Source organism: Phacochoerus africanus, chromosome 7, assembly GCF_016906955.1.
Source record: "Phacochoerus africanus isolate WHEZ1 chromosome 7, ROS_Pafr_v1, whole genome shotgun sequence".
In the NCBI taxonomy this organism is placed as follows: Eukaryota; Metazoa; Chordata; class Mammalia; order Artiodactyla; family Suidae; genus Phacochoerus; species Phacochoerus africanus.
The window spans coordinates 36,834,427-36,849,519 of record NC_062550.1 but is presented as its reverse complement, the minus strand read 5'-3'; the positions used below and the strand labels follow the sequence as shown (position 1 = coordinate 36,849,519).

General features: G+C 40.4%; 1 protein-coding gene across 1 annotated transcript in view; it reads left to right on the top strand.

The window, feature by feature from the left end:
• The window catches only part of CPM (carboxypeptidase M), a 97,419-nt gene extending 83,064 nt beyond the window's left edge, over positions 1-14,355 (top strand). Inside the window, exons 8-9 of the mRNA XM_047787168.1 lie at positions 6,873-7,021; positions 9,902-14,355. Of these exons, the coding sequence (XP_047643124.1) occupies positions 6,873-7,021; positions 9,902-10,144 (392 nt within the window). The 3' untranslated portion in view covers positions 10,145-14,355. The remainder of the gene's footprint in view (positions 1-6,872; positions 7,022-9,901) is intronic.
• The last annotated feature ends 738 nt before the right edge of the window (positions 14,356-15,093 follow it).

The window sequence follows — 15,093 nt, the reverse complement described above, 5'->3', positions numbered from 1 at the left end:
TTCTCTTTCTGATCTTTCATTGTTAGTATATAGAAATGCAGTTGATTTCTGTGTATTAATTTTGTATGTTTCAACTTTACCAAATTCATTTGAGCTCTAACAGTTTTCTAGTAGCATCTTTAGGATTTTTCTAGGTACAGTAACATGTCACCTGCAAACAGTGATAGTTTTACTTCTTCCTTTCCAATTTGGATTCCTTTTATTTATTTTTCTTCTCTGATTGTTGTGGCTAGGACTTCTAAAACTGTGTTCAATAGTAGTGGCAAGTGTGGACATCCTTGTCTTGTTCCTGATTGCAGCAGGAATTCTTTCAGCTTTTCACCATTGAGAATGATGTTAGCTCTGGGTTTGTCATATATGACCTTTATTATGCTGAGGTTGGTTCCCTCTATACCCACTTCCTGGAGGATTTTTATCAGAAACGGGTGGTGGATTTTGTCAAAGGCTTTTTCTGCATCAATTGAGAGAATCATATGGTTTTTATTCTTCAGTTTGTTAATTTACTGTATTACACTTATTGATTTGCAGATATTGAAAAGTCCTTGCATCCCTGGGATAAATCCCACTTGATCATGGTGTACAATCCTTTTAATGTATCAATGGATTCAGTTTGCTAGTATTTTGTTGAGGATTTTTGCATCCATGTTCATCAGTGATATTGACCTGTAATTTTCTTATTTGGTGGTATCTTTGTCTGGTTTTGGTATCAGGGTGCTGGTGGCCTTATAGAATGGGTTTGGAAATGTTCCTTCCTCTGCAGTTTTCTAGAATAGTTTCTAAAGGATAGGTGTTAGCTTTTGCTAAAATTTTAATAGAATTTGCCTGTGAAGCCATCTGTTCCTGGATTTTTGTCTGTTGGAAGTTTTTTATTCACAGTTTCAATTTCAGTACTTGTGGTTGGTCTTTCATCTTTTCTATTTCTTCTTGGTTTAGTCTTAGAAGATTGAAGATTGTACTTTTCTAAAAATTTTTCCATTTCTTCTAGGTTGTACATTTTATTGGCATATAGTTGCTTGTAGTAGTCTCTTATGATCCTTTGTGTTTCTGTGATGTCTGTTCTAACTTCTCCTTTTTCATTTCTAATTTTATTGATTTTGAGGCCTCTCTCTCTCTCTCTCTCTCTTTTTTTTTTTTTTTGTCTTTTTGCTTTATCTAGGGCCACTCCTACAGCATATGGAGGATCCCAGGCTAGGGGTTGAATTGGAGCTGCAGCCACCAGCCTATGCCACAGCTGCAGCAACGTGGGATCCGAGCCGCATCTGCAACCTACACCACATCTCAGAGCAACGCTGGATCCTTAACCCACTGAGCAAGGCTAGGGATCGAACCTGCAACCTCATGGTTCCTAGTCAGACTCGTTAACCACTGTGCCAAAACGGGAACTCCTCCAAGGCCTCTCTTTTTTTTTTTTTTTTTCTTGATGAGTCTGGTTTAAGGATTTATCAATTTTGTTTATCTTTTCAAAGAAACAGCTTTTCACTTCATTGATCTTTTCTGTGGTTGTCTTCATTTCTATTTCATTTATTTCTGCTCGGCTCTTTATTTCTTTCCTTTTACTAACTTTGGGTTTTGTCTGTTCTTGTTTCTCTAGTTGCTTTAGGTGTAAAGTTAAGTTGTTTATTTGAGATTTTTCTTGTTTCCTGAGGTAGGCTTGTGTTGCTATAAACTTTCCTCTTAGAATTGCTTTTGCTGCATCCCATAGATTTTGGACTGTTGTGTCCTTGTTGTCATTTGCTTCTAGGTATTTTTTAATTTCCTCTTTGATTTCTTCAGTGATCCATTGGTTGTTTAGCATGATGTTTAGTCTCCATGTGTTTGTGTTTTTTGCAGTTTTTTCCTTGTTGATTTCTAGTCTTATAGCCTTGTGTTCAGAAAAGATACTTGATATGATTTCAATTTGCTTAAATTTACTGAGACTTGATTTGTGGCCCAGAATGTGATCTATCCTAGAGAATGCTCCATGTGCACTTGAGACGAATGTGTATTCTGCTGCTTTTGGACTGAATATTCTATAAATATCTATTAAGTCCATCTGGTTTACTGTATCTAATCATAAGGCCTGTGTTTCCTTGTTGATTTTCTGTCTGGATAATCTGTCCATTGCTGTAAGTGGTGTGTTAAAATCCCCTGCTATTATTGTCAATTTCTCCTTTTAAGGTTGTTAGCAGTTGCCTTATATATTGAGATGATCCTGTGTTGGGTGCATATATATTTACAGTTGTTATATCTTCTTGTATTGATCTTTTGATCATTATGTAACGTCCTTCTTTGACTTTTATAACATTCTTTATTTTATGGTCTATTTTGTCTAATATAAGTATTGCTACTCCAACTTTCTTATGATTTCCATTTGCATGGAATATTTTCCTCCATCCTCTCTAGATTGTATGTGTCTCTAGAACTGAAGTAGGTCTCTTGAAGACAGTATGTATATGGGTCTTGGTTTTGTATCCATTCAGCCCTTTTGGTTGGGGCATTTAGTCAATTTACATTTAAGGTAATTATTGATATGTATGTTCTCATTGCCATTTTATTAACTGTTTTCCATTTGTTTTTGTTGGTCTTTTTTCTTCCCTTGTGGTTTGATAACTATCTTTTTTTTTTTTTCTTTTTCAGGCCACACCAGGAAGCATATGCAAGTTCCCAGGGCAGGGGTCAAATCAGAGCTACAGCTGCTGGCCTGTGTCACAGCCACAGCAACACCAGATCTAAGCCCCATCTGCCACATACACCACAGCTCATGACAATGCCAGATTCCCCAACCCATTGAGCAAGGCCAGGGATCAAACCCACATCCTCATGGATTTGTTTCCTGCCACAACAGGAACTCCTGATAACTATCTTTAGTGTTGTGTTTGGATTGCTTTTTCTTATTTGTGTGTGTATCTATTGTAGATTTTTGGTTTGGGGTTACCATGAGGTGATTTGTGTGTGTATATATTGTAGTTTTTGGTTTGATAGAGAAATCTATATATGTCAAGATTATTTTTAGTTGTTGGTCTCTTAATTGCAAGTGTATCTCCAGTATCCTGCATTTGTACCCTCCTCTTCTCACTTCCTACCTTTACTATATGTATGCCTTTACCACTGAGCCTTGTCATTTGTAATATTTTTGTTTCTAGTTGTGGTCTTTTTCACCTAGAGAAGTTCCTTTAGTATTTGATGTAAAGCTGGTTTAATGGTGCTGAATTCTCTTAGCTCTTGCTTGTCTGTAAAGCTTTTGATTTCTCCTTCAAATCTGAATGAGAGCCTTGCTGGGTAGAATAATCTTGGTTGGAGGTTTTTTCCTTTCATCACTTTAAGTGTATCATGCAACTTCCTTCTAGCCTGCAAAGCTTCTGCTGAAAAATCAGCCAATAACCTTACTGGGTTCCCCTGTATGTTATTTGTTTCTTTTCCCTAGTGGCTTTCAATATTTTCTTTTTAATTTTGGTGAGTTTGATTAGTATTTGTCTCGGGGTGTCCTTCCTTGGGTTTATTTTGTATAGTATTTGTCATGCTTCCTGGATTTGAGTGAGTGATCCCTTTCCCATGTTAGGGAAGTTCTTGCCTGTTATCTCTTCAAGTATTTTCTCTGGCCCTTTCTCTCTTTTCTCCTCTAGCACCCCTATAATACAGATGTTGGTACATTTAAAGCTGTCCCAGAGTTCTCTTAGTCTGTCTTCATTTCTTTTCAACCTCATTCCTTTTTCTTTTCTGTTCCACGTCAGTAATTTCCACTGGTCTGCCTTCCACCTCACCTATTCATTCTTCTGCCTCCTGTATTCTGCTATCAGTTCCTTCTAGTGAGTTTTTTAATTTTAGCTATTGTATTTTGCATCTCTGCTTGCTTAATCTTTAAATCTTCTATTTCTTTGTTCAGTGTTTCTTGTAATTTATCAATCTTTGCCTCCAGTTTATTTCTAAGATTTTGAATCATCTTTAGTATCATTAAAGTTTTTTCATGGAGGTCAGTAATCTCCAGATCACTTAGCTGTTTTCCTGGGGGTTTTTTCTTGTTCCTTTGTCTGAGTCATACTTCTCTGCTTCTTCATTTTGCGTAGATTATTTTTGCGTGGTCTCCTTTTTGCAGGCAATAGGTTGTAGCCTCTCTTGCTTCTGATGTCTTGTGGCTGAAGTTGGCACAGGGGCTTGCTGCAGACTTCCTGATGGGAGGGACTGGTGCCTGCCCACTGGTAGGTGGAGCTGATTCTTATCACCCTGATGGATGGGGAATTGTGTCTCTGGATGTGATTAGAGGTGGCTCTATGCCTGCAGGGATAGGGGGGTGTCTTTAGGCAGCCTGTGTGCTGATGGGTGGGGCTGTGATCCCACCCAGTTTTTTGTTTGGCCTGAGGCTTCTCAGCCCTGATGGATGGGGCCAGGTTTTTCTAAAATGGCCACCTCCAGAGGAGTTCATGCTGATGATTATTCCTGAGACCTTTTCCTCCAAAGCCCCCTATTTTCCCAGTAGATCCTCCAAGGTCTGCAAGCAGGTCTGATCCAGATTCCTATGGAGTCTCTGCTTTGCCCTGGGACCTAGTGCACATGAAAGTCTGTGTGCACATTTCAAGAGCAGACTTTCCACCAGTCCCATGGAGCTCCTGTGCACAAGGCCCATTGGCTCTCAATGCCAAATGCTCCAGGGACTCCTCCTCCCAATGCCAGACCTCAGGCATGGGAACCTGAGGTGGGGCTCAGAACTCTCACTCCCATGGGTGAGCCTCTGCAATACAGTTACTTCCCAGTCTGTGAGCTGCCCACCCAATGGGTATGGGGTTGCTTATAACAGCATAATTATCCCTCTTACCATCTCAATGGGGCCTTCTCTTTGCCTTTTGGTGTAGGGTATCTTTTTTGGTAGTTTTCAGTCTCTTGTTTGTGGTTGTTTAGCAATTGATTGTAATTTTGTTTTTTTCATGAGAGAAGGTGAGTTCCAATACTTCTGCTCCTCCATCTTAACCCCATCTCCAATGCATCAGCACTTTTGAGCTTTGTTTAGGACTTTATGGCACCTACCTATGATGATGTGCAATACAGTTTGGTGACTGAATAAAGAACTTGGAAATGATAGGAATAGATTTAGATTGTCATCTATGTTCTCTCATTTTGATAATATGTGCTATAAATGGAATTTTTTCAACAACCACCAACAAATTTAACTTATAATTTAAAATACAGTCAAGCTACCAATCTGATTTATACGAAAGATAAGTTTGCCAAGTTCTGATTCAAGATGGCGACATAGGAGAGTCCTGAAGTCGCCTTTTCCCACAGACACACCAGAACTGTGTATTGAACAATTATCTAGGCAAGAAACCTAAAAATTACCTGAGCAACTTCTATACATCAGGTAAACAAGAAAAAACCTACATTGAAGCAGGTGGGAGAGGCTGAGACACAATCTTGCCATAAACCCATCTCTGGTATAGCAACCCACAATCAAGGAGGAACACACAACTCCAAGATGCTCCCTGAGAAGAAAATGTTTGAATCCCACATCTGGCACCCCAACTTTTAAGACCTGCACCTAAGAGACAAGCCTACAAAACATCTAGCTTTGAAAGAGACAGGGCTTGTATCCATGAGACCCACAAGGCTATAGCAAACTGAGAGACAGTACCTAAAGGACTCTCGCAGACTTACCTGGCTACCCTCAGGGCCCAGTGCTGAGGCATCTGACTATAAAGTGCTCAGTCTTTCTATGAAAGAGGCCTATTTGCTTGTCTGAAAACTTCAGCCTGATGAAGAATCCTCTAATTTAACACACATCCAAGAGCCAACTGAAACACTCTCCAACTATTTATAAACCTGACTAGTATCTATGAGGATGCAGGTTCGATCCCTGGTCTCACCCTGTGTTAAGGATTCAATGTTGCTGTGAGCTGTGGTGCAGGTCACAGACGCGGCTCAGATCCCCATGGTGCTGTGGTTGTGGTGTAAGCCAGCAGCTGCAGCTCCAATCTGATGCCTAGCCTGGGAACTTCCATATGCCACAGGTGCAGCCCTGAGGCAAAATAATTATAGTAATAAATAATAAATTTTAAAAAGAAGTTCCCTGGTGGCCTAGTGGTTAAAGATCCAGGATTGTCACTGTTGTGGCACAGGACTGATCCCTGGCCCAGGAACTTCCACATGACATGGATGTAGCCAAAAAAAAAAAAAACCCGAAATCAGAGACCAAATAAATTGGTAGTTGCCCAGAGGCAGAGGGTGGGGTAAAACAGGTGAAGGTGGTCAAAAAGTACAAACTTCCAGTTATAAAATCAATAAGTCCTGGGGATATAATGTACAGCATGGTAAGTATGGTTCATAATACTGTATTATATACTTTAAATTTGCTAAGAGTTAATCTTAAAAGTTTTCATCACAAGAAAAAAAATTGTAACTATATTAACTGGGCGTACTCTTACTATTTCATAATACATATATATGATATTAAATATTTTTACACCTGAAACTAATATATTATATTTCATCTCCATTTTTTCTTTTTCTCTGTCTTTTTGCCTTTTCTTAAGCCACTCCAGCGGCATATGGAGTTTCCCAGGCTAGGGGTCTAATTGGAGCTATAGCCGCCGGCCTACGCCAGAGCCACAGCAACGCAGGAACCGAGCCACGTCTGCAACCTACATCATAGCTCACGGAAATGCCGGACCCTTAACCCACTGAGCAAGGCAGGGAACGAACCTGCAACCTCATGGTTCCCAGTCGGATTCGTTAACCACTGAGCCACGACGGAAACTCCTCCACTTTTTCTAATTTTACCATCCCTCTAAAACACCTTAACTTAAAACAGCTAATAAATATTAGACATATTTTTCTTAATTGATTATAAGAATTTTAATAGCCCATAAAATATATTAACATTTTATTCTCTTTTTGTCTTGCAGGTGTAAAGGGTCAAGTGTTTGATCAGAATGAGACTCCCTTACCCAATGTAATTGTAGAAGTCCAAGACAGAAAACATATTTGCCCTTACAGAACCAACAAATTTGGAGAGTATTACCTCCTTCTCTTGCCTGGGTCCTATGTAATAGAGGTGAGTATGCAATGCAATTATTGTTATTAAAGTATTATAGAATTAACAATACTTACTCACACAGGAAGAATCTAAAATAAACCTGGAAAGGCCAAAAGTAGATACCTCGGGACAGAAGAATGGATCAACATCAGACTTGGATTTGGCAGGAAGTAGGTGAGATGGCAATAATAGGACTGAACCCCCAAAATCATGCTTTTTCCCAGCTGGCAATTAACTTTTGATAGAAGCCAAATACCATTTTTGGTGATACCTTTTATAATAAAAAATGAAACAAACCATATTAATAGTAAGAATAAACAAACAATGTAGCCAAAATATTTCCAAGCTTCATGGAATACCATTTTAATGGCTGTTCCATGAAACATAATTTCTACTATTAAAAAATAGATTGGGGGAGTTCCCATCGTGGCACAGTGGTTAACGAATCCAACTAGGAACCATGAGGTTGCGGGTTCGATCCCTGCCCTTGCTCAGTGGGTTAGGGACCCGGCGTTGCCGTGAGCTGTGGTGTAGGTTGCAGGCGTGGCTCGGATCCCGTGTTGCTGTGGCTCTGGCATAGGCCAGCGGCTACAGCTCCAATTTGACCCCTAGTCTGGGAACCTCCTTATGCCGTGGGAGTGGCCCTAGAAAAAGCAAAAAGACAAAAAAAAAAAAGATTGGGGAGTTCCCATAGTGGCTCAGTGGTAATGAACCTGACTAGTATCCATGAGGATGCAGGTTCAATCCCTGGCCTTGCTCAGTGGGTGAAAGGATCTGGCATTGCAATGAGCTGTGGTGTAGGTCACAGATGTGGCTTGGATCCTGAGTTGCTGTGGCTATGGCATAGCCAGGCATTTGCAGCTCCATTTCGACCCCATAGACCTCTAGCCTGGGAACTTCCATATGCTGTGGGTGCAGCCCTAAAAAACAAAAACCAAAAAAATTGTGACACAAGTAATTTAGAACTCATTAGAAATAAAACTTAATCCAAATAAAATTTGATCCACAAAGTTTACCACTGTATTAAGTGATAGACATATTTTGTAGCTCTTTCTTAAGCAAATGATGGTATCTTCTAATCAATGCAAGTAAAATTCCAGGTTTAATTCTATTTAAGGTTTTTGTTTTGTTTTGTTTTTTGGCTGCACTCGAGGCATGTGGGAGTTCCTGGGTCAGGGATCAAACCTGTGCCACAGCAGTGAACCAGATCCTTAACCACTGGGCCACCAGGGAACTCCCTAAATTCTATGTAAGACGCATGTCTCTGAGTCATTTATTTCGCTAAGGAGGCAGTGACTAGTTTGAGCCTGAGTGTGTTTATGTGAATGAACTAAATGAATAAGTACCTGATTTATCTGGCCATATTGTGCCTCTTCCTCTTGGGTGTGACTTTCTCTAACAATGTCAAGATTCTCCTAGTTTGCTTAGTGAGTCATACAGAGCTACTCCTGAGAGAAGGTGGTCATTTATTCTGCAGTGAAAAGTGGCTTCATAGTTCATTCTTTCATCTTTTAGGACATAATAAAAGACAGGCTCTTGGAGTTCCCGTTGTGGCTCAGTGGTTAACGAATCCGACTAGGAACCATGAGGTTGCGGGTTTGGTCCCTGCCCTTGCTCAGTGGGTTAAGGATCCGGCGTTGCCGTGAGCTCTGGTGTAGGTTGCAGATGCGGCTCAGATCCCCCGTTGCTGTGGCTCTGGCGTAGGCTGGTGGCTACAGCTCCGATTCGACCCCTAGCCTGGGAACCTCCATATACCACAGGAGCGGCCCAAGAAATAGCAAAAAGACAAAAAAAAAAAAAAAAGACAGGCTTTTCAGTTTATAAAACTCCATAGGATTAAAATCCCCTGCTCCAGAGGTTAGCCCCCAGGTCCCCAGCACTTTGAGTGAGAAGCATTGATAACTAATCCTTTTCCTGAGCATGTCTCCTACTGAGGAGATGAATAGAGCTGGAAAGACCTCAACTCACTCTGAATCTCTGCTTAAAAAGGCCCTTTATTTTCCTGTCATCTACTTTGACATTTCCATTCTATGAAAAAAAAAGCATTTTCCTTGTAGTGAATCTACATTATTTTTATGCAGTCCCACAAATAAGCCACATCTTTATAGAATAACATTATGAATGGTTCATTTCCAGTTAGACTAACACAGCACATGTTGGCTTTAGTTCCAAGTTCTAGGACAAGAAAGGAAGGTAAGACTCTGGAAGCTGAAATGAGTGGCTAAAATACATGCCAGTTAGTGGTTATGTAAGTCGTAGGCCCCATTCATTTCCCTCTCTACTATATGTAAGAAAAGCATTTCTCAGTGGATATAATCTATAGTTAATTTAGCGTTTGTCGTATCTTTTTCCTGATCTTTTTGTCCACCTAAAAGATAAATCTAGCTGACGATTCTCAGACTCATATGGACAAAACCAGGTAAAATCAAAGCTTCATACGGAAGCAGTAAACTTACACACTCAGATCAGCTGCAAGGAAAATGGAATAAATCAAGCAAAGAATTCCACTTATAAATAATCTTGATACCAAGTCAGGATGTTAAGCACAGATTTGGAACAAAGAAAAACAGTCAACTCTTTACCTTTGCTCTCCATGAAAACAATGCTGGCAGAAATCAGCCTATTGCTTCCAGCTTCTGACTTACATCTCAGATAAGGGAACCGTCTTTATTTCACTCTGCAGTTCTCAGCAGCAGCATTAACAACTGTCGTCCACATCATAGGCATTGGATAACTCACTCAGCGAGCAAGACCGAAGCTGTTACTAGCCTGGGAGATGGCAGATTGTCACATGTGTTTGATAAGGGCTGCATTTTAGTGGTGGATAACAGTGTTTTCAGTGTTGGCACTACAAAACATCTGAAGTCACTCAGATAACTGTTTCTTGTTTCCTCTCAGGTTACCGTCCCTGGACACAACCCACATCTCACAAAGGTGACTATTCCCCCCAAATCCCAGAACTTCAGTGCTCTTAAAAAGGATATTTTACTTCCATTCAGAGGGCAATTGGATCATATCCCAGAATCAAATCCTTTATGTCCTATGATTCCTCTTTACAGAGATTTGCAAGGCCACTCAGTTGCAACAAAGCCCAGTCTGTTCTTATTTTTAGTGACTCTTTTTCACATATTGTTCAAATAAAACAAAATGTGAAACTCAACCCCCATCACCACCTGGAATCAGGGATTACTCAAGCCAGGTTGCTGCAACTCTTACTCCCTCTGTGGGACACCTCGACTGGTTAAATGCCACAGTCCTTCCCTAAGAAGAGAAATGGTTGTTTCTAAAACCTGCAACAAGCCACGTATGGTGATAATGGAAGGAATGATTTAGTCTTGATGGAAGACATCTACCCATCAAATACCACCCACTTACACTTAATCTTGAAGTATTCTTAGAAATTTGTGAGAAGTTAAACTTGAGAAGCAAAAAAGAAGTTCCTGCAAGAAAAAAAAAAAAAAAGAAGGAACAAGGAACTAATTTTGTATACAGAGAGCCAAATGAATATAAGCAATGAAGATGAACATTTACTGATCACCTACTACATACAAGACCTTGTCATGTGTGCTACATGTGACAAGATGGTGCCATATATAATTTTCAGTGCAAGGACAAGTGATGATAGGACTGGGAATATTAAGGTTTGCCAATGTTTTAAGAAAATATAAGAAAAAAACAGGCAACCATATCTCAGTGGTCCAAGAATATATGGATCTGATGGGATGATAAATTTGTCTACAGAGCCCCCAAATAATAGATCAATTAAGTTAGGGTCCCTGCCTTTCTGCAACTGGTGACACAGTCTTTGGTTATGTCAACGACCTCCAAATGCCTGAGCTCCAGACTCAGGTCTGACTCTCCACTGGATGTATCTATGTGGACGTGACCCATTGATGCCTCAAACTCAACATGTTGAAAACTGAACATACTTTTCTCCCCAGAGTTGCTCTTCCTCCTGCATTCTCTTTCTCATACTGAGAGCACCAAACTAGAAGCCCGGGAGTCACCCGTGATAACTCCACCTCCTCCTCCTCCTCCATTCCATGTCTTCACTCACTATAGACTGATGGTATTTGTGCATGTTGATTGATTCTGCCCTCTCGCGTGGCTACTAACATTGCCAGGTTTGGGCCATCATAGCTCACCTGCACCACAGCCAACAGCCTTACTGGTCTTTTGCTCCCAGCCTCCTTCTCTTCAAATCCCACCTCCACACAGCTCTGGGGAAAAGGACCTATTTAAAACAAAAATCAACAATCAACTCTTTGTAGTTCCTACACACATAACATGCTGTGTTCCTCTGTGTAAGAAATGCCATCCTGGAGTTCCCCTTGTCGCTCCACGGTTAATGAACCTGACTAGCATCCATGAGGACATGGGTTCGATCCCTGGCCTCACTCAGTGGGTTAAAGATCCAGCATTGCCATGAGCTGTGGTGTAGGTTGCAGACATAGCTCGGATCCTGAGTTTCTGTGGCTGTGATGTAGTCCGGTGGCTACAGCTCCAATTGGACCCCTAGCCTGGAAACTTCCATATGCCATGGGTGTGGCCCTAAAAAGACAAAAAAAAAAAGAAAAAGAAAAAGAAAAAAAAGAAATGCCATCCTGACCCACTACCTTTTCTTTCCCACTCCTCCTTTTAAAATTCAGTTCAGGTATCAACTCCCCTAGGAAACGTTTGCTGACCACTGTCCCATTCCACTCAGTTTCACCCCCTCCTGGTCAGTCTGGGGGCCCTGCCTCTCTGTTCCCCAAATTAAACAGGGACCCTCTGTTTTGGCATTTATAACACTGTATTATGATTGTCTGCTTCCATGTGTGAGTTCCTCTGGTAGAGTGTGAGGTCTCTGAAACCAAGGTCTATTTAATTTATTTGAAAAACTTACTATCCTCAGTTCCTAGCACATGGTGAGACCTGAACAAATGAATAAAGATATCCAGAAACCTGCTACTCTTAAAACATTATGTGTAAAACTTGGTGAGGGGTGAGAGGGTATCAAACAGAAAAAAAATAGCAACACTGGTAAGCAAATTTCTGAATGCTATGTATTACTCATGGAAAGTGAGTTGCCTTGGCTCTTTAAATTGAAAGTTCTGTAGCATCTGGAAAAACGATAGTGGGTTTGGTACATGCTTGGTGATACATGGGCATTTAGGAGCTACTCCTGTGCCAGGTTTATTCTGCATGCACAAAATCATACATGTTAATATAAGCAAAATGTATAGCCTTCTTTTAAATCTGGTAATAACCTGAGTATCTTGATCATTTTTATTTAAATAAGCAATAATTATATGGTTGAAAGTATAAATATGTTACAGAAAATTATTTTGGTATATCAGATAAAAGTGTATAAAACTCAACTTACCATCAAGTGCTAAACAATTTTCAATCAGACATTCTAACTTTTCCTTTTCTAAGACAGTGAATTTTGAAGAGAGGCACACGAACCAAAATTTGATTTGGTTCCTCATAAGCCTTCATGTAAATTTCTTAAGGAAATAGTTTTAAAATCAGAATTTTTTATCAGAATCAAGCTTAAAACCATTTAGTGACAAGCAAAACAATTTAATTTCCAATCTGAATGTAAACCAAACATGAATTTAGTTCAGAGCAGGTTTGGGGTACTTATTTTGCAGCTACAATTCTGTGCTTAAAAGGGAAGTTTGTCTCAAGGATTTGGTCTGGTGGAATCCAGTCATGCCCTCCACTCATCACGTGACGTGTTCAAGAGGAGAAATGACCATGGCATTCTGACGACAGGGGGACCAGGTCCCCAGATCTCCCTGCGTAACACCTTTCCTACTGTGGTCCACCCTCTTAGGCTGGTGATTATGCTCCTTAGGTTCTAAGTTCAGGTATAACTCCTTTTACGGAGACACTAACATGGCAAAGGTTTTCGAAAGAGGAGAAAAGATAGCATGTGCAATAAAATGATCATGAGACGGCAAGAGCCCTGTGAGCCAAGCCACCCTGTGTTCAGTTTCCTTACCTGTGAAATGAAGGTCTCTGCTTGACTGTGATGCTGTGACTGTCACTAGCAGTGGAGTAAGATGCCACACTCTGGTGCCTGTTTTGGGTACCTGAGCAGGTGGAGGGAAGATTATTAACACTCAAGGGACACACATATTTTGACAGCAGTATAATATAACTTATTAGAGACCAGTAAGCAGAATTGGCTGAAAAACTAAAATACTGGCTAGCTGGAATGCTCATTTAATGATATTTAAGGAAACATTCATGAAATAACACTGCTTTCTCTCATGTACCTCCTCACATTATAATAAGTGTGAACATAAATGAATTTAAATGGTGGGGAGTATTTTAGAGAAATGTCAAGGCCCTGCAGATAAGTGTCAGTGTTGATTTTGGTGCTTAATTTACCACAGACTTGAGCTGTTGGATGTATCACAAATGTTAAAGAGCCTCTTCTCAATATTTCTTAAAGCCTAAGAAATCAGCATTTTTGTTCCAGAAGCAAATTTGCATTTGTAGTTTCTTTAAATGTATGAAAGAGGCTAGCTCTCCCTTTAGAAAGTAAAAATATCTCGCACTGGATTAGAAATATCTTTTCTGGGGAGTTCCCATTGTGGCACAGCAGAAACAAATCTGACTAGAGACCATGAGATTGCAGGTTAGATCCCTGGCCTCGCTCAGTGGGTTAAGGATCCGGCATTGCCATGAACTGTGGTGTAGGTCGCAGACACGGCTCGAATCTGGCGTTGCTGTGGCTGTGGTGTAGGCCAGCAGCTGTAGCTCCGATTAGACCCCTAGCCTGGCAACCTCCATATGCTACTGGTGCGGCCCTGAAAAGACAAAAGACAAAAAAAAGAAAAATCTTTTCTTAGGGAATCTAGAAAAACGAGCGTCGCATATTATCTTATTGTAATGGGGAAGTTGCTTTTTGAGAAACATGTTCATATTCTACACAGTGATAATCCAGTCGCCTATTTTATGACATTTAGCTTGGCAGGAGGCAGGGGAAGGATGATGTGGTTAAAGAGAAAAAGTTCACAGCACCTAAAGTAGAAATTCGGGGAAAGTCTAACCTCATTGTAAACCTTACATTGTATCACTGATAAACAGATACTGTACTGTATTGCTCACGAACCACCTTATCATACTTTGGAGTATGAACTATTCACCAGCCTTTTATAGATGTTGCATAAACTGATTTTACAAGTTTTCTCAGTGACTTTCTTTTGTACTATGAGAACTTAAAATGCCTAAAGTGTCTAAGACTATAAAGTTTTTGTGGGGGGTAGAGGCCATGACTACCTCTGAATTCAGTCATTCAGTAAAATCAGAATATTTCTGATTCTCAATAAAGAATTAATATTCATATAAACAGTGAATGCTGTTTCTCTCCATTGGCATTACTTTAAAAACAAATCGTAATGGCAGTGTACAAAGTCCACATACCAGCAAGAACTGATTACCGCCAAATTGAGTCTGGGAAAGACCAAATTTAATGCCTTTTATGAGGCAATAATATTGCAATAACTCTTCAAAGCCCAGATGGTCCTTCCAGAACAGTTTATATGGTATGATATATACCCATCCAAATTAATTTGTGCTATGGGGCAGAAGATGGATGAAAAGTGTGCCCACTGGCACAAAAACCAAAACACACACCACACACAACCTTTGGAAAACTCCCAGTGTACACTGATGTAGGAAGGGGTCTGAGAGGGAGTTCCTATTGTGGCTTAGTGGTTAACGAACCCAACTAGTATCCATGAGGATGCAGGGTCGATCCCTGGCCTTGCTCAGTAGGTTAAGGATCCGGCATTGCCATGAGCTGTGGTATAGGTGGTAAATGCAGCTCAGATCCCAAGTTGCTGTGGTATAGGTTGGCAACTGTAGCTCTGATTCAGGAAACTCCATGTGCCGAGGGTACGGCCCTAAAAAAAAGGGGAGGGGGTCTGAGAAATCATGCAGGAAAGAAGTGGATTCCCCAGACTCAGCCATGAAACCATTTTCTTAATTTAGCCTAGTACCATTTCTTTGAATTTGCTTATCTAGATTTCCAATTTGGGAAGTGCTGATATAAGGAGGGGGTCTTTCATCCCAAATAATGTCTTATTGATTTC